General features: G+C 41.5%; 1 protein-coding gene across 2 annotated transcripts; it reads left to right on the top strand.

Annotated features, from left to right (window-relative positions):
• Positions 1–129: 129 nt before the first annotated feature.
• Positions 130–24003, top strand: LOC132260675 (myosin heavy chain, non-muscle). 2 transcript variants are annotated; one of them, XM_059758955.1, is made up of 15 exons: positions 130–528; positions 3097–3312; positions 9950–10106; positions 12006–12121; positions 14356–14379; positions 14590–14610; positions 15637–15729; positions 15811–17240; positions 17577–18886; positions 18951–19255; positions 19323–20570; positions 20632–20757; positions 20816–21268; positions 21338–21501; positions 22253–24003. In XM_059758955.1, the coding sequence occupies exons 1-15, from the start codon at positions 394–396 to the stop codon at positions 22365–22367; spliced, it is 5913 nt and encodes a 1970-aa protein (XP_059614938.1). In that variant the 5' UTR covers positions 130–393; the 3' UTR covers positions 22368–24003. The 2 variants fall into 2 exon arrangements, with proteins under 2 accessions (XP_059614938.1, XP_059614939.1); XM_059758956.1 differs by lacking the exon at positions 14590–14610 and having other exon boundaries at positions 131–528.
• The last annotated feature ends 9 nt before the right edge of the window (positions 24004–24012 follow it).

Raw genomic sequence — 24012 nt, 5'->3', positions numbered from 1 at the left:
ACAACTCAAACTCGGCCGCGTTCAAATTCCAGTGGAATTTCGCTGAATTCGCCGCAGCGGAAGCGACTTGAGCGGCGTGAAGTTGGCGGCGCGCGTGACAGTTCGAGGGGGAGCGAACGCCTCAGCGCACTTCACGGTTTCAGTTGCGGACTGAACTTGCGGACATAAGGTTGCGTTCCAGTTGAGAAGTTGTGGAAATCAGTGGAAAAGTTAGCGGCTCAATTCCGCGTGTGATCGAAACTGTGGCTGCCCTGCGCCCGATGCAACATTGCTGGCCATCCAAGTGCTCGCTGTGTGGCCCGTGTGAGCGATAAGACAGTTTGTGCGAAGGACTGCGAGAGCGAGAGAGAGTAGTAGAGTGTGTTTCATTGTGCAAACGCCGCCGAGGAAAAAATGGCTAACGAAATGGCTGATCGGAATGATCCGGATCTCAAGTGTTTGACCGTGGAGCGGAGTCAATTCAACGATCCCGCCACCCAGGCCGAGTGGACACAGAAGCGCCTCGTCTGGGTGCCCCACGAGTCACAGGTGAGAGAGCTGGGCGCGTCTCTGCGCCACCATTTTACGCCCCCGGACATTTCCCCGGTCGACGCTCTGAACTTGAACCTCCGCCTCTTGCGCCGTGACTCAATTTCCGCCGGATTTTCCACTCCTGATAACGCCACATCGCCAGCATTCCGGCGAGTGCAGAGGTGAGACGCCTCTGAATCACCTTTCGTGCTAACGGCGGCCACGACATCCTCGGGAGAATATCTCACAGAGACTCTCGCGCTCTCTGAGCGGCTGGCCAGAAAATGAAGTTTCGAGCGCTCTCCCGAGGGGCGAATCACTGCCACTTTCGGCCGCGGTCTTCTGACGTACTTCTGGGCAGAGATTCCTGCTGGCTTGCAGACAAGATTCTCGCACTGGCGATGTGCAAAATTGTGCTTGTCATTTCAGGCACGTCGAAAAGTTGGGCATCTTCAAAAATCGTGAACGGAATCTTGGCTGGAATATTTAGATTAATGATGAGAATCATTGGGAAATTCGGAATGAATAATGATCAGAATCGTTTTGAGATTTTGGCCATCGATTTGTCCTTTTCGAGTGAAATGTTAATTGCTTAATTTCACAGCAAGGAATAAAAAAGAAATATTATATAAAGTTAAAGTCTAAAGTCTGGTTCAAATAGATTTATTTAAATGATCTAGGATGATTTAGATTCTATCGAAAGACGCAATAGACATTTGCAAACAGTGCTTATCGGTGTCCTTAAAAAGGCTGTTGTGATTAAGGGTTTGAGATCGGTCTGACGCATTATCATGACATCGAGTCTAAATTAAACTACTAGTCATCTATTTGCCATGCTGTGTCGGTCGAAGTGGAGCTCAATTGCGAGCCCCCGAGAGTGCCTCCCAATGGTAAATTCTCTCTCTCTAAAGCAGTGTGTTTGTGCGCGACGAGAGCACGGAAAGAGAGGCACTCCACCGGCATTTGGTGTGTGATGACGTCAGGCAGTTTTTGGAAAAGACACCAAATTCGTTGGCGAGAGAAGCGAGGAATGGGTGAAAAAATGCTTTTATGTCGTTGCCGAAAAGACGAGGTATGGAGGAGAGGAAAAAAATTGAAACACAAATGTGGTTATGAGCTCTCTCTGGCTGTGTCCACAATGTACTCCATTTACACACATTCGGATGGCGGCGAAGCGGCTCATTCAACGTGTACACCACTCCCCGAATTCGAGGGAGAGCCGGGAGAGAGTGTGCGTGGCGAGAGGACGCCGCCGGCCACACTCGGAGTGTCGCTCTGGACAGTAACAGCAGGAAGCTCTGGCGAGCGGATGGCCAAACGGCTCAGATGACCTCCGGATTGACTTGTTGCGCCGTCGACAGACACCCAATGCGCGAGACGCACTGTGTGTGTGCCAAGAAGGTGGCCGCGAGGGGTGTTCTGCTGGCCACTGACTCCGCAACACGCCGCCTGAGACTCGCTGCGCGCCTCTTCGTGCGACGCCAAACCCTGTTATTTTGATAAGAGCGATAATTATGACGGTCGTTATCCATCACACGATAAGATTTGTACAAAGTAGTGATTTCCGCGAGACAATTTATCGCAGTTGATAGTCATTTGCAAGGCATGCTTTATACACTTGCAAAACCTTATGAAGCATAATGCTGAATCGATGCTTCAAATATTAGTTTCTTAATGTATTCTGAGATAAGAGTCAATGGTAAAATGTTCAGAGTTTCAAATCAATGCCTTAATCTCTGAAGTGATTAATATTTTTGATAGATTATTAATTAATCGTCTTTCTCCTCCCGAAAACAATCCGCCTCGAAGACGAGTGAGCAATGGTCTTTATTTAATTACAGTGTGTCAGGAGAGGAAAGAGATACAATTAGTGAGAGACGGGAGCTAGAAAGAGAGGCCCGCGGGCAATTGTTGATGATCCATGGGCCGTTGATTAATTTTTACGATCAACATCGCCTGAAGACTCAATAGAGGCCGCGCGAATGGTCACCCAAGAAGGTGATGGAGAGAATCTTTTGGAGAAATTCGATATGCCGTTCTCTTGTCTTGGATTCTTCTCTGCGCTTTTTGATTTCGCCTAATTTGTCCATTCAGTCACTTGTGGAATTTATCTGCGAATCACACGAAACGATAAGACAAATTCAATTTTATTGCTCTCCAATGAGAGATTGATAAAAGGCGTTATTGAATCAGAGGCGCAGTATTTTCTTTTCCCTGCTTTTTTCCAGCAATCCGACAAGATCAGCAGTGAGTGTGCAATGAATGGGGTGTTTGTAGGAAATCAATTAGATGCTCTTCTCATCAATGATGGAACGGAGGCAGAGAGAGATGCGGAGCGTGTGTTGGTGGGGAAAATTGAACAATGAAATCGAAATTGAGCTTCACTTTCTTTTGTGTGTTTATAAGCAATTTCATTTCTTGCAACTTCACATTAAAATGAAAACTTCTGCGAAGAGGCAATGGAGGCAAAGTGAGACCGCATGAGGAAATTCCACGGAAAATATTTGCATATTCGCTTTGGCAATCAATGAGGATGTTTTGAGAGTAATGATTTCTGTGTATTTTTTCTTCCATCTGCAAACACAGGGATTCGTTGCGGCCAGCATCAAGGGAGAGAACAATGACGAGGTGGAGGTGGAGATTGCGGACACGGGCAAGAGGATTATGGTACTTCGCGATGACATCCAGAAGATGAATCCGCCTAAATTCGACAAAGTCGAGGACATGGCCGAACTCACTTGTCTCAATGAAGCATCTGTGCTGCACAACATCAAGGATAGATACTACTCTGGATTGATATATGTGAGTATATGCTTCAGTTAAGTGTGGAGAGGATAAAGTGTGTGTGCTTGGAGATAACAAAAGTAGCCGGAACTTCTGTTGTGGCCTGCTTTTGGGCCTTCTTCGCCAACCTTCGTCACTGCGGTTGCACAACTCATTGAACTTTCACGGGGAAAGACTCGGTAATAAGCGCAGAAGAAAAAATTCCACCGAGAATCTCCGGCGTGATTCACTTTGCGCACACACAAACTTCAAGAAATGAACAGGGTGTCCTGAAAGAGAGGAGAAGAAAAGCCGCAATATTTTCCTAGTAAATTCTCATGTAATTCATCTATCTCACTTCTCACTTACCACACTTTGGTCACGTTTTTTGGGAGGTTGAGTAGTAAATATTTGATTAAGAAGAAATGCGATGACGCAACTCATGATTGAGCCTGAAAAGGTTCAACAGAAAATGCTTAATTCTCGTCTTCCTTTAAGTGAATTTTCACTTTGATGCTCTGCCTCAACTTCTTTGTGTGCTGTTGTTGGGGATCTTGAATGCCGTTTTGTCCATGAGTCAACACGGTGTAAAACAAACCTGTGAATCACACACAAATGTAAAGCGGAATGTGTGTGAAAAGAGTGAAAAATTGTTCACTTTTGTAATGCAAACAAGTTTGTATTGAGAGAGGCACGATTGCACTCAGGCAATCGAGATGATCCGCGAATGAGAAAAATGACGGGAAAACGGTGGGATTTTCGTGGATTTAAATGAGTTGATGCCTCATGATTAACACTTTTCAAGTGTGCACGATTCATAAATTTCTCATTAATTCATCATTTCCATGTGGACTAATTGATATTTTGGTATTTCCCTGTGTTCAACCACACATTGTAAAGTGTTGAAGACTGAGAAAGACATTGGATTTTATATCTGATTTGGAATTAAAACAGTGTGAGGAACTCTTCTGCGAACATAAAATCCACACACTCAATTTCGTATTCAATGTGCGCAAAGTGTAATAGATGAAATATAAAAGGCGCGAAAAGCAGTGAAGCCACGCTTTTTTTTTCAACTGCTGGATTTGTTCACGAATGTATTTACATTTAGAATTTCTCCAACAAAGTCCATAATGTTTACCCAAGTCGAGAATAAACCGCTTCGCTGTCTCTCGCTCAATCTTAATGGCGAGAGAGCACAAAGAATCGCAAGATGTGCAATTGATTTACAGTTGCGAGAAAAGTCTCTTGCACTCTCTTGGTGAAGGTCACGAGTGTTTGCCTTATGGAATCTATCTGTTGGCTGAAGAAAAGGCGAATTTATATTTGTGGCGAAAGACATAAGAAGAAAGAAAGATACAGATAGAGAGAGAGAGAGAGAATCGCAAGGAGTTTTTCAATTAAAAAGTTATTATTTACTTGTAGTACAACTGCGTGAATCGTGTAATGAGGTAATTCACTTTTATTCACAATCCCACACTTCTCACATGTATGTTTTCGTCCAAGGCAAGAAGTTAGTGTTTAGCTCTGGGAGGTTTCTTTGGAAAAATTTGCCAGATTCCTCAAGTAATTGTTTCACTTGATGATGATACGAATCACGTGGTTTCTGGCTTTTTAAAATTGTTTTTCACATGCTTCAAGTGTGTGTGTTTTTGCTGCATATTTGCATGAAAAAGCAGTTGTTTTGAGTCATTCTGCCTTATTGGAAAATATCTTTAAAGATTTGTGTTAAATTGAGGGTATTTCCAAATGTTAAATCGCATTGAAGAAATGAAAGAAGATGTTTTTGTCTACGAAATGCAAGCACATTAAGAAGTAGTAAAATGTGTCGTATATGAAGAGATTTTGGAAGAGTGTTTTGGGCGGAAGTTCATTAATCAACTGTCCCTTCGGTAGTCGTGCTTAATTCCTAATTAGGTGCTTTGTCTGCTCGTGTTGCAGTACAATTACACAGTATGTCAGCCATTTGGTCAGCTCTTGAGGCGAAACTTACCACGAACATTCATATTTTCCATTATCTTGTCAAGTAGGAACATTCTTTGCACCTGTTGCATTCGCGTGAATTTGTTCTCTGATGCCTTTTTCATGTTTCTCGCGCAAAACAGCAAGAATTCTCCTACAGATGAAATGGAAATATAAAGTGTGGAATAAATTCAGTCGATGTTTAGCAAGAGATCGCGTATTGGAAGCATAAAAAAATCAGTGTGAATATAATTGTTCCACTCATATATTTATGCTGATATAATGTTACTTTTGCCTTTTTTCTCTCAATTGATGTCCGATTAAAGCAATTTGGCACATTATGTCCAGCTTGGAGTGAAACACGAGAGGAGTTCAATTTATTCTTATGGTCTCACATGAGACTTTCTCACCAAATTTGGTGATAAATTTCAGTGCGTATTAAATTGATATAGTCTTGAGACACACAAGTCCATGGGTTTTCATATAATAAATAAATAAATAAGTTTGGACTGTTGGTGCTTTTTTACACCACTCGATTTTTTCTCTCCATCTCACATTCGCCTCATCAAAATTGGCTGGACTGGCGCGAGGAAAAATCATGGGAGAGATACTCAGCATGTGACGATGTCGCAATAAAAATCAAGTTAAGCAGAGTCCGGCCAATTTTGGAAGCGGCTGGTGAGCTGGTGAGACTGTGAAAAAGGAGTCTCTCGAGAGGTAGCAACAATCTGTGTGTTGCCTAAAGATGTCTTTTCCACTTCATTTTCACCATAATGACTGTCTCTCTCTCTCTCTCTGTGTTAAATTTGCCGATCAATTTATGTGTTAGGAATTTCATTTGCATCCAATCCCAGTGCGGACCGATAAATCATATAATGTGGCACATGAGATGCATGTATACCTTGGGCTCGGATGACATGTGCTGTGCGCCGAAGAGACGCATGCATTGGCATTAATGGGCATTGGGGAGAAAGATGTGTGATTGAGAAATTGCTAATTGAACGGCTTCTGTTGGAAATGTAAAACACGAAAACATGATTGTAATGTTTTTCAGAAGTCATGTAATTGCATTTCAAAATTACAGTAAATTGCTAATTGACTCAGTGAATGTATTGAATAGACAGAAATGTCACATCCTTTCGATATTAATCAATTGACAAGGCAATTTAATTGAATGTGATCTCAATTTTTTCCCCCATTATTAACTTTTAGTGCAACTGAAGAGGTGGTTAATTCCCTTGCCACACACATGCAAAACAATAGGGAGAAATTAAAGAGCTCTCTTGGCGTGCTTGAGAGTATAATATTTGTCAAATAATGCCACAACTATTGTATGCAAATGGTCTTTAATGGCTTTTTGAAACATTGTAACATTCATAATGTGGAAATGGAGAAAGAAGATTAGATTGAACTTCTGTGTGGACACTGAAGAATATCCAATTCTATTGGCGTTTGTGTGGGATTTAACGATTAGAGTTTTCGAGACCCTTTTGATTATCTCAAGTTTAACTCTCTGGTCTTTTGGTGAATATTAATATGGAAGTCATTTGGCGAATTGATATCTAGAAAACGTGCCAGATTTACTAAATGCTTTCAATGTGACTGTATAATTTATAGGGTTGCTTGCTAGTTATCATTTGCCAAGAAGAATCTCTCCATAAGGCACCGCTGTTGCTGGCTTTTACTGGCTGGCGATGATGATTCAGACAAGGTGGAAATTGAAGCGTGAACGACGATATCGATGAATTAGTGCTAGACTATTTTCTTCCTCTGTATTTGTGTTCTGCCACATTCCATCTGAACATTAGAGCTCAGTGTCCCTCCTTTTATTTATTTTTCTTAATATTCCCTCGCACATTTTATCATTCTCTCTCACAGTCTTTTGCCATCAAATGACATGAATATCACTTATGGTAAATAGAATTCTGCTGCTTTTTTCCATTGGGGATTTTGCCAGTGTGTGTTGAAATAAGACTTTTGCGCTTATGTCTCTCGAAGTTAAATTCTTGGGGTGTATTTTATTCTCTCAAATACCATTAATGTGGTGGCGGAGCGCAAAAAATTGACCAGAAGCTGGCCACAAAAGACTTTCTGTCTTGTGTGTTTTCTCTTTGCTTGAGCCACGAAAGAAGTCAGCATTACAATGCTGTTAAATTATATTCTGTGCCAGAAAACAAATATCACTTGTAGCATTTTCGACACGAGTAATGATCTTCTTCATTTCTTTATTACACAAATATATTCCCAACGATCGCGGCCACGGAGATGCGATCATCGAGGATAAAAGACGAGGCACATTTATTTAGTGTGTGTGCTTGTGCTTGCAAGGCGCGCGCATCTTGTTGAATATAAATTGAAAATTTTATCGATATTGCCAATTTAAGTAAAAACCATATCTGGGAATTGAGTTGGAATATGACCACAAAAACCACGCTGTACAGAATCCATTGATTGAGAAAAGAAGAGAGCTAACGAGGAATTCATTTGCAATTTGTATTGATTTTGCGATTGCTCGCCACATTGTAATGTTGCCTAAACAAAATGCAAGTCAATTGCAGAGTTGAGATGCAATTATTGAATTGTACAAACCACAGCGTTACAAATGATATTAGATCCTGTGATAAAGTGATACTTTAGTTGAACAAGCGCAGCAGATCGACAGTGTCATTTGGAGAGACACTTGAATCAATTCTCTTGAATTCATTCGATATGATCGATCAAGTTTGATAGCTTGTGTGTTATTTGTGCTTGTTAAACGAAATTCCAACTTTATTACACATTCCTTGATCAAATTAAATAGCGTAGACCTTTTATGGTAGTTTAATTTTGTGGATCAAACAAATTTACACGCCCTCGAAATATTTCGCTCTCTGAAAATTCATATGTCTTGCTCATCGAGCCATCGAGAAAGAGAGGCATCTTCAACGTCAAGTGCACGATAATAATAGCGAGATCCAATTTTTAGTTGATCCAGAAATAAACTTCCAACTTTTCACACTAACACTTCTTCTTCTTCTCCTTTCATTTATTATTTGTTTTGCTCTCTCACTTTGTGCCATGGCATTTTGTAGGATTAATTGAAACACTCGCCACATTCAATGGAGCAAATTGTTCAATATACACAGCGCATAGCAAGAGAGTTATGGTGTATATCTTGAGAACGCTGTGCATCTGCACGAGAGTGAAAAGCGGGAGGGAAAGACAAAACCAACCCCCATGAATTCGTCATAATATTTTCCATTTCCCGCGGTGGCGCGATGTGAATTGGATTGGGTGCAGAGAGTGACCGAATGGGCTATTTTTACCCGACTTTGCAAGATCTACGGAAGAACTCACGAGATGTACGTGTTTGTTATCTAAACATATTTCAGCATTTGCCAGTGATACGGCGGAAAGCACGACCCATTGCTCAATATCGCATCCGGTCAGTGTCATCGCGTGTGTATCTGAGAAAATTTTCGGGGAGAGGAATTCGCGTAATACGTATTTATTTCGACAAATATTTTGTTGATCGAGCAATTTTTCCTAGTGGCAATCATCGTTCGTCTGTGTGTGCGCGCGGCTTGACCCAAAAAATTCACTTTTTACCATATTTAGCGCTTCTTCTCGTGTGACTCATAGCCACAATGTTTGTTATTCACGCCGTTGCATTCCAATGACGAGCGTGGCTTTTGTGTGTGACTTGAACATAATTCAAAATGATACTTTTCCTTATCACCTTTGCTGCATTAATCACACTCTTTGCCTATGACATGCTGGCGTTTTTTTCTCTCCCATTCTCACTCGTCCAATTTACAGAAATTGTGCTACACTTTTCACTCCAGCTGAATTGTTTTGCAACTACTTTCCTGTTAATTGAGTGAGAGAGAAGTAATGGAGAATATATTTATTAAGCGGCTCTTTCCCTCTCTTTGGATATGTAGAATAAATGTTGGTTCATAATCTTGAGCATGAACTCACTCAAGGTTAAGTTTAGGATGATCTCTTAACAAATGGCATTAAAACAATTTGGGTGTTAATATGAAATGTGGTCTGAGAGAAAAGGAAGGAGCCAAATTGGCACATTCACTTGATTTAATTAAATATAATGTATGAATTCTTGAATATTCTATATACTAAGGAGTGAATCATTTCTGAAGAATATTCGTCTGAAGTGTGGATTTTGTCCACTTGTCTTCAGCAAGGATTGGACATTATTATTATTGGTCTTTGAGCGTGGAGTGTTTTATTTGTTCTGGGTAATGCTCAAAAGACAGACTGTTTCAGCGACAGAAAGCGAGATAAAGTGTTTGGCCTGGCAATACACTAGAGTGCATTGACTCTATATCCAAAATCATGGAGAATTTTATATGAATTTCCTTCTGCAGACTCACTGATAGTTGTGAGTTAATTGTTAGTAAAGTACAAAGTAACGATATGATATTGTGACTCTGATAAAATGACCATTAATCTCCAAAGGCGATGCACACACAAGTTTCCTCCACTTTATATTCGTATTGTATGTAATTTATGATCTGTACTTATTATTATAATATTGTGTCTCCCCTTCGAAGAGCAACTGACATACAGTGCAGGATATGTTGTGAATATGTGTGAGAGAGTGAAGAGGAGATGCAATGTTGTGACACAATTGAGAGAGAGAGAGAGAGAGAAAAAGATGAGTGATTGAATTGATTTGATTTCTAATTAAATTGCTTGGCAACTCTCTTTACAGACATATTCGGGTCTCTTCTGTGTGGTGGTGAATCCGTACAAGAAATGTCCAATCTACACGGAAAAGATCATGGAACGGTACAAGGGAATAAAGCGCCACGAAGTGCCTCCGCATGTGTTTGCCATCACAGACACTGCCTACAGATCCATGTTACAAGGTTTGCTATTAAATTATGTTTAACGCTTTTTTCACAATTTGACAATCACACACCGCGCGATGGCGGAGAAAGGAAAATGGCAAAAATATCTCATGAACAGGCTTTTTCATCTTTAGATAATTCCACCCACATTTATCTTTGATGTCTTGTATCGATGGAGAGCAGGTCGATTTTTTTGTCGATTGCAGTGGGTAGAAAAAATGGGCAAAAGAATTGGACAAGCAATAAAATGCATTCAATCATTTTGACATCGTACCAGAAGATACTCTCGCAGCAATCCTTCATGGAAATTTAATGGGTTGACATGTAAATTAAAGTATTTGCATATAAGATGCAATTAACAATTCCTCACGTAATTGATCACAGCGGTGTAATAATTCTTATAGTAATTAGTCAGACACTTTTGATTTCTATCTCGCCATTGCAGTTGAAAGAAATTAATTAATCTCTACAAATGCAGACTCTCTGCGAGAGCGCTAAATGTTTACACGTCGCGTTTTTTGTCTGCACACACTCTATGCGTGGTTGAGAGTGCGTGACAAAAAGAGCATCGCTGGCGAATGTCCACATAGTTAGATATCGGATGCTGCGCGACCGATAATCGCGATAGTTCTCTCTGTGCGAGCTCGCGAGTTGTTGCTCATTTGACGATGACGACGACGACCTTATTGAAAACAATGCCATAGATGGTGTTGAAACGTGCACCGAGATCGAGAGAGAATGCTGTGTAGAAGTTGTGTGTATGCATGAAATTGCACTAGAGGAGTGAAAGATTGTGGCTTCACTTGAATATCTGGGCATAAATGAAAAGAGTCGCCTGTGGACGCATATAGTATGAACGGCTCGCTTGGGAATCGGTCAAGACAGACGGCGTCAGATCGAGTGACTCGATCACAAGTCTCTCTCTCTCTCCCAACAATTTTTCTGCGTCTTGTTGCCTTTACTTATTTCACTCTATGTGCAGTTTTTCAGCAAGCAGCACACAAAATCAGTGGCTGTGCTGTGTCAGCATGCGCTAATTACATTTTATGCAAACACTCGAATGCTAAATGCAGCGAATTTTTGTCAACCCAAAAAAAGACTCCCTCTCACAAACTTTTAAATGATATCTTTTCTGCGCATTTTGACGACCACAAGAGCACGCAATGAAGTCATTTTGGCGTGATGGGTATTAAGAGAAAATCAACTTCGTTAACAGAGGAATTCACTTAATCCATGAGTCAATGTAAACTTTATAATGAATTGTATATATTGTGGGCCAGAAAAAATTGGCGCTGACTTTGTAAGTGACTCGCGCGAGGGCAATTTTATTGGTATCACCAGTGAAAGATATTTGCACCTCGTGAAGCGAGTCACGGATTGTTGTCATCCGGAGAGAGAAATCTCGTGACTTGTTGGAGATTTTTCTCCGATTGCCTCATGATGAAATGGTGGTCGCGCCGCGACTTTTTCGGTGTATAACACAGCATAAAGAACAAGGCAATCTTTCAGGTCTCCGAGAATTTTCTCATGGATTAAATTCCTCTTTCTCTCTCTCGATGTGGATCAATTTTCTCGAGGAAGTTGTACTGCGATTGACATGAAAATTGCGCTGAATTACCTTTTTGCCATTTGTCCTCCTTTTGTGGAGCGTTGAAAAAAAATTACCACCTGTTTTTTTCTTTGCCATTTTCCTGGCCTCCATGTTGAAGATATGAACTGAATGTGTTCTTTGGCCAATTTGCCAATGTGGAAAGTTCTTTTTCGGCTAATTTCCCCGATAGCTTATCTAAATTTATGTGCTCGTGGAATTTATGACGTCCGTAAATTGAATAACAGCTTGACGAATGTAGTTTACCGCCTTCATTTGGTAACAGGATGAATAATAATGAAAAGAATGATAAAATTCTTCCATTGCAGATCGCGAGGATCAGTCAATTCTGTGCACGGGAGAATCGGGTGCTGGAAAGACGGAGAACACGAAGAAAGTCATTCAGTATTTGGCTTATGTGGCCGCGTCGAAGCCCAAAGGCTCGGTGAGTGAGCGAACATTGATCATTTTCACGTGGAAGTGCGCGGAGGCGGCATATGGGTAGTGTGAAATTGACAGAAAGTCAACAATATTGCTGCAATTGATCTCTTTTCACTCCCTACACGGTGAGATTGCAATTGGAGATTGTGGACATGACACTAAGCGATACTCTCAACAGTATTGTCTTGCATCATTTGCATTTTCTTCAGTGCAACTCTCAAATTATGACAGTGCGCGGGGAGAAAGGCGTTCACACACCAAAAAGAGATGGACACTCTGAGCTCTTTGAGTGCTCAAGTAGGACGATTATTTTGTCACACAGCGCGCGCGCGTGTGTGTGGCAGTAAAAAGTGTTTATCTACGGGTAATTGGAATTTATGATTAATTGACACAATAATGCAACAATTCAATTTATTTTTATCAGTGTGAATTCTCTACGCTAGAGAATTTATAGTTTGAGGGTGAATTAATGAATTTGTCAAGCAGAAAGAGAGAGAGAGAAGCGGCGTCAATAGTAATTTAAAGGGATAGTTAAAGGCAAATTGTCGTGAGCATGAAATACTTCAAGGCAACAAAAGTTGAGATTTCGCTTCAATTTGGGCATCTTTCAATCACACTTGGGCAAATTGGTGTGAATCGTGATTGGATTTTTCAATGTTGCCGCAGAGAGATTCCACCAAATTTATGCCACATGACATAATTGGCGATGCGCGGGGAAAAAATAAGAGGATTTTTTTGTCGTACTCTCAACGTTTTCTTGACGAAAAATAATGATAATGTGTATTATTGGTAAATCTCAAATGGAAAGGAATTATAAAAGTCATTCGTCGCTCTCTTTCTCTCTCTCTCTCGCCTCCTTTCGTCTTCATGCGGTGAAAAACGACATTCCCGATATGGTAAAGGTTGTCTTGTCTTGTAAATGTTACTCGCGATTCTATTTTGGCCGAATATGGATTGAATTAAATGAGTACCGTGTGTAAAGAGACTTTTGTATTTTATTTTCATTCATGTGTCTCTTTTCACCATATGTTTTTCTCGACTGTGCTCGATGGGATTGTTCGATAAAATTTGTGCCAATTTTTCCCTTCTTTCACACACCAGCGCAACAACACACAATTTTTCATCTGCTGCTGATGATTAACAAGGACGAACGGGTTGCGTTGTTCTGCTTCTAAAATATAAACTCTCCTCGGTGTGCGTCTTGTTTTTCATAATCACGATGAGAGCGACGAAAGAGAAATATGGCTTAATTAGACAAGAGAAGTGATTCTGCTGATACGATGGGCGTCAATGTCAATTGAAAATGGTTTGCCAAAAATGCCGAGGAGAGTTGGCGGTGTTGTGGCAATATAATTCGGAAATGGAGAATTTTAATTGAGACCGAGAATAAGACTTTACCTGCTGATCTTTTGTACTTTGCGCTGCTGCCGCAAATTTTATGCAAATCTCTGCGTCAGTGAGATGAAAAATTGTGGTGCCAATTGCTGTGTTTTGCTGGCAAATGGCTCGATTTCGTGTGTGCTGTTGTGCGAGAGGAGGAATGTGTAGGATTGGTAGTGATTAATTTATTAAAGAGCCTCTCGCGGTATTTTATAATGGGTGAGACTGAGAAATGAAATATAATATTCTAAGTGGGAAATGAGAGCTGTGTGAGCAGAGGGAGTTTGCAGTGGAAAAAGGCGCAAATACATTAAGCTCTATTTACGTGATTTTCTATATTAAATCTAACCTCGATGATGCTTATCTTTGTGATGTGTTGAGGGAAAGGAGAATAGCTAAATTGCTAAGGCTCCACGCATTTTGCTAATTAATTGCACAAACGCGGCAGTTGCGAATAATTGTGATTTAGATGAGACTTAATCGATGCAATGAGCAAAATGACAATGTAAATTGAGAGTAATTAATGGGGATTTCACCAAATTTATTCGGTTTTATTTGCATGGAAAAGAGATTAAAGGCAAATTGTTGCTAATAAAAAGGTCTTTTAATTAAAGATTGAATTTCAAGTAAATTTAATTCATATTTTCCCCTATTAATTTTGTAAATTACTTAATACACTTTTATAATTATTTGTAAATATTTTTCTTTATTTTTTGCCACTTCAAAAATTTTTACAAAATTCTTTGTAAAACAACTGTTAATGCTGCAAATCACCGACGCTCGAAATGCTTTTGATGCACTTTCGCACTGAAACTACACTGCTCGACATAAAATCAACTCGAAATCAACGAAATCCAGGGACCGAGTCCAGCTCTGATTATTGTGAGTACAAAGTTTAATGCTTTTTTTGTAAATGTGTCTATTTATCCATTAACATTTTACGCCTAATTTTGATCATGACTGAATTGAATTGAAACATTTTAATCATAACATTTGTGAGAGATACTAAAATGATTCTGATGACTGACTCTTCTTTTCGTTTTTCCTCGTGATGTTTGTTCTTTGAAACCCTTGCGTTTGTGTTTTGTGCAGAATCACACAACAACATTTGCGGTAAAGTATTTTCTTCAGCAACAAGAAACTTTTCACGATAAATTTATGATTTTTAATAGTATAATTTATGCTGTTTTCTTTGTCGTATAGTTGATGAAAAACAAAAAAACTTTTTGCTGTTGTTTGATGCACGTAAAGTATAGTTTTCTTTTTCTTCCTTCGTGTGACGAAGCAATGAGAAGTATTGGAAAATAGATGGGGGAAGTCAATAAATGGTTCATTTGACTCTCCATCGAACTATTCAATTTAACTTTCAATTACTCAAGATCAGCTCAATTTCTCATTGATCTCCATTGATCATCATTTGGCTGATGCATTTGTGTTGACGAAGTGAAATTGTGTGGTGAACTTCTTTCAGGGCAAATTGTCTACAATTTCATCGTGAAATTGTGGCAAATTTGCAAGCAAATGCAAATATCTTGTGGGCAAATGAGCACAGAATATTTCTCTTGTGCAATTTGTCCGTTTGATTTGATATTGCACAGTACTTTTTGGTTTTAATATCATCTCTCTCTCTGCTGGAGACTGAATTTTGCTATTGAATATGATCTCGTATGTGATGCTTTATCCTCCTTTCGCATATTTCTGCATGATTGAAATTATGTGCTTTTCACCCATTTGTTGAATGCTTGTGTGTAGATACTTTGAGAAGAGTTAATCATAGGATTGTCATCCTTGGTGAAAAACCCTGCTTTGCTTAAAATAAAAGTCACCAATTGTAAGAAGAATTCAAGTGTTGTTCATCACACTGTGTCTCCCAATAATTCCTCGCTTGAAGCGAATTATCTCTAATTTGTTGTGTTATGCACGAGTGTGTGAGAAGAATAAAAGTCTAAGAATATAATGATAATGCAAAATGATGTGATTTATTGTCTCTACTTCTTCGCCGTGTGTTTCTGCGTGTGTGTGTGTGTGTGCTATCTGAACTTGTTTGGTAAACTATTTTCTCCTATCACAACGTCTATATTCCTATTGTGACGCTGTTGTATGGAATTTCTAATTGTATGATCATAAATTCTTTTTCAGGGAGAATTGGAGCAACAATTGCTGCAAGCCAATCCGATTCTTGAGGCCTTCGGAAATGCCAAGACCGTAAAGAATGACAATTCATCGCGTTTTGTAAGTATCATATTGCCTGTGTTTCTCTTTCTCTTCGATGGTTATTCGATATCTCATGACTTTGTGTTCTTTGATCCTCAGGGAAAGTTTATTCGTATCAACTTTGATGCGTCTGGTTACATATCTGGAGCCAACATCGAGACCTACTTGCTGGAGAAGTCACGGGCGATTCGACAGGCAAAGGATGAGCGAACATTCCATATTTTCTACCAATTGCTGGCCGGCGCGTCGCCTGATCAGCGTGAGAAGTTCATTTTGGATGATATCAAGACATATCCTTTTCTGTCGAATGGCAGTCTCCCTGTGCCGGGAGTCGATGACGCCACGGAGTTTCAGGCCACTGTCAAGAGCATGAACATCATGGGAATGACTCAGGATGACTTCAATTCCATCTTTCGCATTGTGAGCGCTGTGCTGCTGTTCGGATGCATGAAGTTCAAACAGGAGCGCAGCTCTGATCAAGCCACTCTGCCTGACAACACGGTGGCGCAGAAGATCGCCCATCTGCTCGGTCTAAACGTCACTGACATGACGCGCGCCTTCCTTACGCCGCGCATCAAAGTGGGGCGCGACTTCGTGACGAAGGCTCAGACGAAGGAGCAGGTGGAGTTCGCCGTGGAGGCCATCTCGAAGGCGTGCTACGAGAAGATGTTCAAGTGGCTCGTGACCAGGATCAATCGCTCGCTGGACAGAACCAAGCGCCAGGGTGCATCATTCATCGGCATCCTCGATATGGCGGGCTTTGAGATCTTCGAGCTGAACTCCTTTGAGCAGCTGTGCATCAACTACACGAATGAAAAGCTGCAGCAGCTCTTCAACCACACCATGTTCATTCTTGAGCAGGAAGAGTACCAGCGAGAGGGTATTGAATGGAAATTTATCGATTTTGGTCTGGATTTGCAGCCGACGATTGATTTGATCGATAAACCGGGTGGCATTATGGCTCTGCTGGATGAGGAGTGCTGGTTCCCCAAAGCCACTGACAAGACTTTCGTGGACAAACTGGCGTCCGCGCATTCGATGCATCCGAAATTCGTAAAGACAGACTTCAGGGGTGCTGCAGACTTCTCTATTGTTCACTATGCTGGTCGCGTGGACTATCTTGCCAGCAAGTGGCTGATGAAGAACATGGATCCACTGAATGAGAACATTGTGAGCCTGCTGCAGGCGTCGCAGGATCCATTTGTTGTGCAGATCTGGAAGGATGCCGAAATTGTGGGAATGGCCCAACAAGCGCTCACGGATACGACTTTCGGTGCGAGGACACGCAAGGGAATGTTCAGGACGGTGTCGCATCTGTACAAGGAGCAGCTGGCGAAGCTGATGGACACGCTTAAGAACACCAATCCCAACTTTGTGCGCTGCATCATACCGAATCACGAGAAGAAGGCCAGCAAAATCGACGCTCCGCTCGTGCTGGATCAGCTCAGGTGCAATGGTGTCCTCGAGGGAATTCGCATCTGTCGCCAGGGCTTCCCCAATCGCATTCCATTCCAGGAGTTCAGGCAGAGGTAAGTCTGACACTCAAAGACACTCAAATTAGGCAATGTGTGACTCACATTCGTTGACCAGAGGCGATTTGTGAGATCCGCTTATTTGTTTATAGTCGCATTTTCCATAAGATGTCTATAAAAATACTGGAAAGAGTATAATTTCGCCTCGTGTTCCCATTTGAAAAAATCGAACACACATTTCGAAATGTCTTTTTGGTCATTTTGCCGATGTAAGCAATTAATTTTGACTTCTTAAATAGAAACTATACAGAAATCATAGCATCATAGTTATAACAAAAACATAAATCAGTGAATTTGTCGAGAAATCTTGCTAATACGAAGTTCTTGTTGTAGATACGAATTGCTGACGCCGAACGTGATTCCCAAGGGCTTCATGGATGGCAAGAAGGCGTGCGAACGCATGATCCAAGCTCTCGAGTTGGACTTCAATCTGTATCGCGTGGGACAGTCAAAGATCTTCTTCCGTGCTGGCGTGTTGGCCCACTTGGAGGAGGAGCGCGACTACAAGATCACGGACTTGATTGTGAACTTCCAGGCATTCTGTCGGGGCTACCTCGCCAGGCGTAACTACCAGAAGCGTCTGCAGCAATTGAATGCCATCAGGATAATCCAGCGCAACTGTGCAGCTTATCTGAAGCTGAGAAACTGGCAGTGGTGGCGTCTCTACACGAAGGTGAAGCCTCTGCTGGAGGTGACGAAGCAAGAGGAGAAGCTGGTGCAGAAGGAGGATGAGCTGAAGCAGGTGCGCGAAAAGTTGGAAGTGCTGTCGAAGAGTGCTCAGGATTATGAGCGTAAATTCCAATTGGCCGTTGAGGAGAAGACGCAGCTGGCTGAGCAATTGCAGGCGGAGATTGAGTTGTGTGCCGAGGCGGAGGAGAGCAGGATGCGCTTGTCGGCCAGGAAGCAGGAGCTCGAGGAGATGATGCAAGATCTAGAGGCGCGTATTGAGGAGGAGGAAGAGCGTGTGAATTCTCTGGCGACGGAGAAGAAGAAGCTCCAGCTCAATATTCAGGATCTTGAGGAGCAATTGGAGGAGGAAGAAGCCGCCAGGCAGAAGCTGCAGCTGGAGAAAGTGCAACTCGATGGGAAGATCAAGAAGTTCGAGGAAGATGTGGCGCTGACTGAAGATCAGAACCAGAAATTGCTCAAAGAGAAGAAGATGCTCGAGGAGCGTGCAAATGATTTGTCACAGACACTCGCCGAGGAGGAGGAAAAAGCCAAGCATTTGGCCAAGTTGAAGGCGAAGCACGAGGCGACAATTGTCGAACTGGAAGAGCGTCTGCTCAAGGATCACCAGCAGCGCCAGGAGTCTGACCGTACAAAACGCAAGATCGAGACGGAAGTGGCGGATTTGAAAGAGCAGCTGAACGAGCGTCGTGTGCAGATTGAGGAGTTCCAGCAGCAGTTGGCGAAGCGTGAAGAGGAACTCACGCAGGCGCTCATGAAGATCGATGAGGAGGGCGCCACGAAGGCTGGCGCACAAAAGGCCCAACGTGAATTGGAGTCCCAACTGGCGGAGATTCAGGAGGATCTGGACGCCGAGAAGATGGCTCGTGCCAAGGCTGAGAAGATTCGGCGCGATCTGAGTGAGGAACTCGAGGCACTGAAGAACGAATTGTTGGATTCACTCGACACGACTGCAGGTGAGAAAACAAATCTGACTGGATATAGGAACTGTGCTTTATATCATTTTGCATCACATTTCAGCCCAGCAAGAACTTCGTTCGAAGCGTGAGCAAGAATTGGCGACGCTGAAGAAGAATCTTGAGGAGGAAACTGCGACTCATGAGTCGCACATGGCTGACATGCGCCACAAACATTCCCAGGAGCTCTCCACTCTCAATGAGCAGATGGAGAATCTGAGAAAGGCCAAGGCGACGCTCGAGAAATCCAAGCAGAGTCTCGAGGCACAGAATGTGGACTTGTCCACTGAACTCAACAATGTAAATTCTTCTCGTCAGGAAAATGATCGTCGCCGGAAACAAGCAGAATCGCAGATTGCTGAGCTTCAGGTAAGTTCAGACTGTGAGAAGATTTTGGAGAGAGATTTTGAGATGAGATTTCGATATCTCTGTTCAGGTGAAACTGGCCGAAGTGGAGCGCGCTCGATCTGAACTGCAAGAGAAGACAGTGAAGCTGCAGCAGGAGGTTGAGAACATCTCTCAACAGCTTGAGGATGCTGAACTGAAGGCATCGGCAGCTTTGAAGTCCGCCAGTCACATGGAAGCGCAGTATTCGGAGGTGCAAGCCTCCCTTGAGGAAGAGACTCGCACGAAGTTGGCACTCCAGTCGAAGTTGCGCCAGTTGGAGTCCGAGAAGGAGACGCTGCAGGAGCAATTAGAGGAGGACGAGGAGGCCAGAATCAATTATGAGAAGAAGATTGCTGAGATGACGGCTCAGATGCAAGAGATGAAGAAGAAAGCGGAAGAAGATGTCGATGCTGCCAAGGAACTGGAGGAGGCAAAGAAGAAAATGAATAAGGACATCGAGGCACTGCAGCATCAGATTCAGGAACTCCAAGCGGCCAATGATCGTCTGGACAAGAGCAAGAAGAAAGTGCAGTCAGAGCTGGAAGATGCCACCATTGAGTTGGGAGCACAGCGAACGAAGGTCCTGGAGTTGGAGAAGAAGCAGAAGAACTTCGACAAAATTCTGGCTGAGGAGAAGGCGGTGAGTGAAAAGTACACGCAAGAACTGGATACTGCTGAGCGAGAGGCGCGCGAGAAGGAGACAAAGGTTCTCTCACTCACTCGTGAACTGGACGCGGCGTATGAGAAGATTGAGGACCTCGAGGGGAAGCGCAAGGCCCTCCAGAATGAACTGGATGAGTTGGCGAACTCTCAGGGCACAGCGGATAAGAATGTGCATGAGCTGGAGAAGGCGAAGCGTGCTTTGGAGAGCCAATTGGCGGAATTGAAGGCACAAAATGAAGAGCTGGAGGATGATCTGCAACTCACAGAGGATGCAAAGCTGCGCCTGGAAGTGAATATGCAGGCCATGCGAGCGCAATTTGAGCGTGATATTCAGGCCAAGGAGGAGCAATCCGAGGAGAAGCGTCGCGGTTTGGTGAAGGCTCTGCGTGACATTGAAACGGAGTTGGATGAAGAGAGGAAACAGCGCGCTGCAGCTGTGGCGGCCAAGAAGAAGTTGGAAGGTGACCTAAAGGACATGGAGGCCACACTGGAGATGAACAATAAAGTGAAGGAGGACGCCCTGAAGCATGCCAAGAAGTTGCAAGCACAGTTTAAGGAGTCGCTGCGTGACGCCGAAGAGGCGAAGGCTGCTCGCGAGGAGGCCGCTGCTGCCAGCAAGGAAGCAGAACGCAAAGTGAGTTGAGAGTTTTCTCTATTCATGCATTTTCTGATTACTTTCTTCCTGTTTTGCGAAGGCTAAAGTTCTAGAGGCGGAAGTGGTCCAGCTGACAGAAGATGTTGCCAGTGCCGAACGTGCCAGGCGTGCTGCTGAGGCGGAACGCGATGAGTTGCAAGAGGAAGTGAGCAGCAACAGTAGTAAAGTGAGTTCAACAACAGTTTTGACAGAGAATTTGAGAATTAAGGGGAAAATATTTGCAGGGTTCATTGATGGTGGACGAGAAGAGACGATTGGAGGCGAGAATTACAGCTCTTGAGGAGGAATTGGAGGAAGAGCAATCCAATAACGAATTGCTGTTGGATAGGAATCGCAAGGGTCAACTCACAATGGAGCAACTGGCGACAGAATTGGCCACTGAGAAGTCCAATTCGCAGAAGCTGGAGAATGCCAAGGCGCTTCTTGATCGTCAAAATAAGGAGTTGAAGGCAAAATTGGCTGAGATTGAAACATCTCAGCGCACAAAGATCAAGGCGACAATTGCTGGTCTTGAGAATAAGATTGCCAATCTGGAGGAACAGCTCGAGAATGAGGCGAAGGAGCGCCTGCTGCAACAGAAGGCCAATAGGAAGTTGGACAAGAAGATCAAGGAGTTCACGATGAACATTGACGATGAACGTCGTCAGGCAGATCAGTACAAGGAACAAATTGAGAAGGTGCTGAAAAGAGAGTTTTGAGCGTGTTTTTCGGTTGATTTAACACATTTTTCTCTTGGATTTCAACAGCTGAACAATCGCATGAAGATCTTGAAGCGCAATTTGGATGAAGCGGAAGAGGAGATCCAGAAGGAGAAGACACAGAAGAGAAAAGCACAACGCGAGTATGAGGACATGCTGGAGAGTCACGAAGCTCTGACGCGAGAGAATAATTCTCTGAAGACGAAAATGAGGTGAGTTGTGATAGCTCTGGAAGGGATGATTTCACGGAATTTAATTCCCTCTTCTTTATTTTACTTACTATATCTCTGTTTCTGTATAATTGTAGCTCCCGGAATACGACAGATCTGTTTAGTTAGAGTTGAAAGATAGATAGAAAGTCACTAAAAATGCCCCAAAAGTTACTCGGTTAAGAAAAAAATTAAAGTGTGAGTCAGTCAAAAACCCTTTTTTTTTGCTTTTAATCTCTGATTGATTTTCTTCTTCATTTAACACAAATACAGAATAATCAGACGTACATATATGAATTGACAATAAGAGCTGTTTTGTAAGATTGTGTTGTTCTTTACAGAAAAGAAAAGAGTTCTTTTAAGGGGAAAAAACAATTTGACCACTATTTTTGCCCATTTGAGTAAAATAACAATACTTTGATGTTGTTTGTGTGTACTTAACCCGAATATGACTTGTTAACATTCCTTTAGGATTTGCGTGAATGTTTCTTTGACACTTTATCTCTTGTCTTTCCTTGTGACAACATTTTAGGGACTAAAGTCTGTTTGGCAATGTCAATTGTCTAAAAATGCAATTAACGATGTGCCTGAAGAGTAAACTGGAGAGTTTCCTATCATTTTCCAACTGTCTTCTGTGATTTATTGTTGTTTTTCTGCCCAATTGCTTCAGATCTGCTAAGAAAAATGAGCTCAAATAATGGAGAATTGCAGCTAACGCCAATTTCTGACTCACTTTCTTTTACATCCTTTGCAGACGCAGCGTCGGAGGAATGGGAATAAGCTCCTCTCGATTGGGCAAGCGTGATTTTGATGACTCCACGAATACCATCAAGGATGAGTCCATAGATGGAGAAGAGACGGCCAATTGACGAAGAAGACGATAATTTGTTTCCTTTTTTCCTCTCGACAACAGTAAGAGAAGAACAATTCACGCTGATTTCCACCCTCAACAGATTTGGACATTGCAATTTGAGAATTTTCAGTATAATTTGTAAAATTGAACTTGAAGAGAAGAAAAATTAATTGGAGATGAAATTGTGGTTATATTTTGGAATCCACAAAGTCCATTGGGTGACTTTCTCAACAAAAAAAGGGAGCAAAACAATATGAGGAGCAATGAATTCAGGAAGGAAATAGCAAAAGAAACGCATTAGTATCTCAAAGTCTTCCCATTTTTTCAAGTGAATATCTTAACGCTCATACGAATTGCATACATATTTTCAGTCCGTTTCTACGATTTTTTTTCGCATTTTGCATTTTGCGCCTCAAAGCTAAATAGATGAAATAATAATTAAGATGTTTTTTAATGTAATTGTTAATTAATATTGATAGATTAATATGTGCCATTTGCATTTTCTTGTAATTCTCGCGATACGACGGAGAAGATATGGACAATTTCTTCACACTCGTTAACGTTTATTATCCCTGAGAGAGAGAGAGAGAGAAAGAGAGAGAATGCGAACGATTGTGCATGAAGAGGAGTGTGAAAAGAATATGTGAAGTTTATAGAAGGAGAAAAAATAGAGCAAAATGGTTGAGAAAGTCATTAAGGAGAAGAAAGGAAATTCTTGCTTGATAAACTTGTCAAATACTGCAAAAGGGCAAAAATTATAAAGAAGATTTTATCTATTATTAAAATCGTTGTACTTACGAAAGCATAAAGAGAGAAAAGAATTTGAGATCAAAAATTGGTTTGTCCATTCCCGATAGAAAGATTTCTGCATTTGTTCTCTAAAAACCAATTTTATTAATATTATTAATTATTATTTAAAATCTTTATCTTCATTTTATATTCCTTTTAGGGCATGAAAATTTGTTCTATTGCTTGAATACTTGTAAGATGAAAAGGAGAAAAATCAGCAAATCGTTAAGTATTAATAATTTTTAATAAAAGGAAAGGGTATTTTGTTGAAAAACGCAGGGATTTGCTTGCAAATGTAAAGTCTCGAGAAAATCTATGGAATTTTTGCATAGAACATAAAGATTTTGTCATTATCCTGATTTTTTCTTATGTATTAATGTATCTTAGATTTTTTGTCGAAGGGAAAATATTAAATATAATATTAATTAGATAAAGAACGTCGAGATTTCAATCCATCGAGGAAACATAATCAAAAAAAGAACAGAGAGAAAATGGCTTAAGGATCAATATATATTTGAACATGCATGAGGAAATCAAAGTTTCGCAGTCGCGCTGTAGAGGTGTTTAAGATGATTTTCTAATTGATACCATTTTTATATCGTCAGAAGAAAAAGAAATAATCAACGTAGTTTGTAAGGTATAAAAAAAGGAACGATAAAAGGTAATTTTTTATATGAGATAAAAATTTCGCTTCTTTGAAGGGTCTAATAAGTTTCACAATTTTAACGTCTTAGCCACAATAGGATTTACTTTAAATTGATTATTATATAGTTTATAATGCTGGAACTTATATTAACACGGTTTCTGTTCATAAATGAATCATGTAATATTTATAATATAAATTTTTTAAAAACCACAACAAACCCTTCCAT

The sequence above is a fragment of the Phlebotomus argentipes genome, unplaced genomic scaffold (genome assembly GCF_947086385.1).
Source record: "Phlebotomus argentipes unplaced genomic scaffold, Phlebotomus argentipes genome assembly scaffold_18, whole genome shotgun sequence".
Taxonomy (NCBI): domain Eukaryota; kingdom Metazoa; phylum Arthropoda; class Insecta; order Diptera; family Psychodidae; genus Phlebotomus; species Phlebotomus argentipes.
Note: the sequence above shows the minus strand (reverse complement) of the source record. Positions and strands in the feature narration are given on the sequence as shown.

What these genes read in the sequence shown, in the direction of transcription:
- LOC132260675 (XM_059758955.1), top strand. Translation starts at nt 394, where the DNA reads ATGGCTAACGAAATGGCTGATCGGAATGATCCGGATCTCAAGTGTTTG. An exon ending in ATCACACAACAACATTTGCG is followed by an intron (nt 14,611 to 15,636) that starts GTAAAGTATTTT and finishes ATTCTTTTTCAG; the next exon opens with GGAGAATTGGAGCAACAATT. An exon ending in TCTCTGAAGACGAAAATGAG is followed by an intron (nt 21,502 to 22,252) that starts GTGAGTTGTGAT and finishes CATCCTTTGCAG; the next exon opens with ACGCAGCGTCGGAGGAATGG.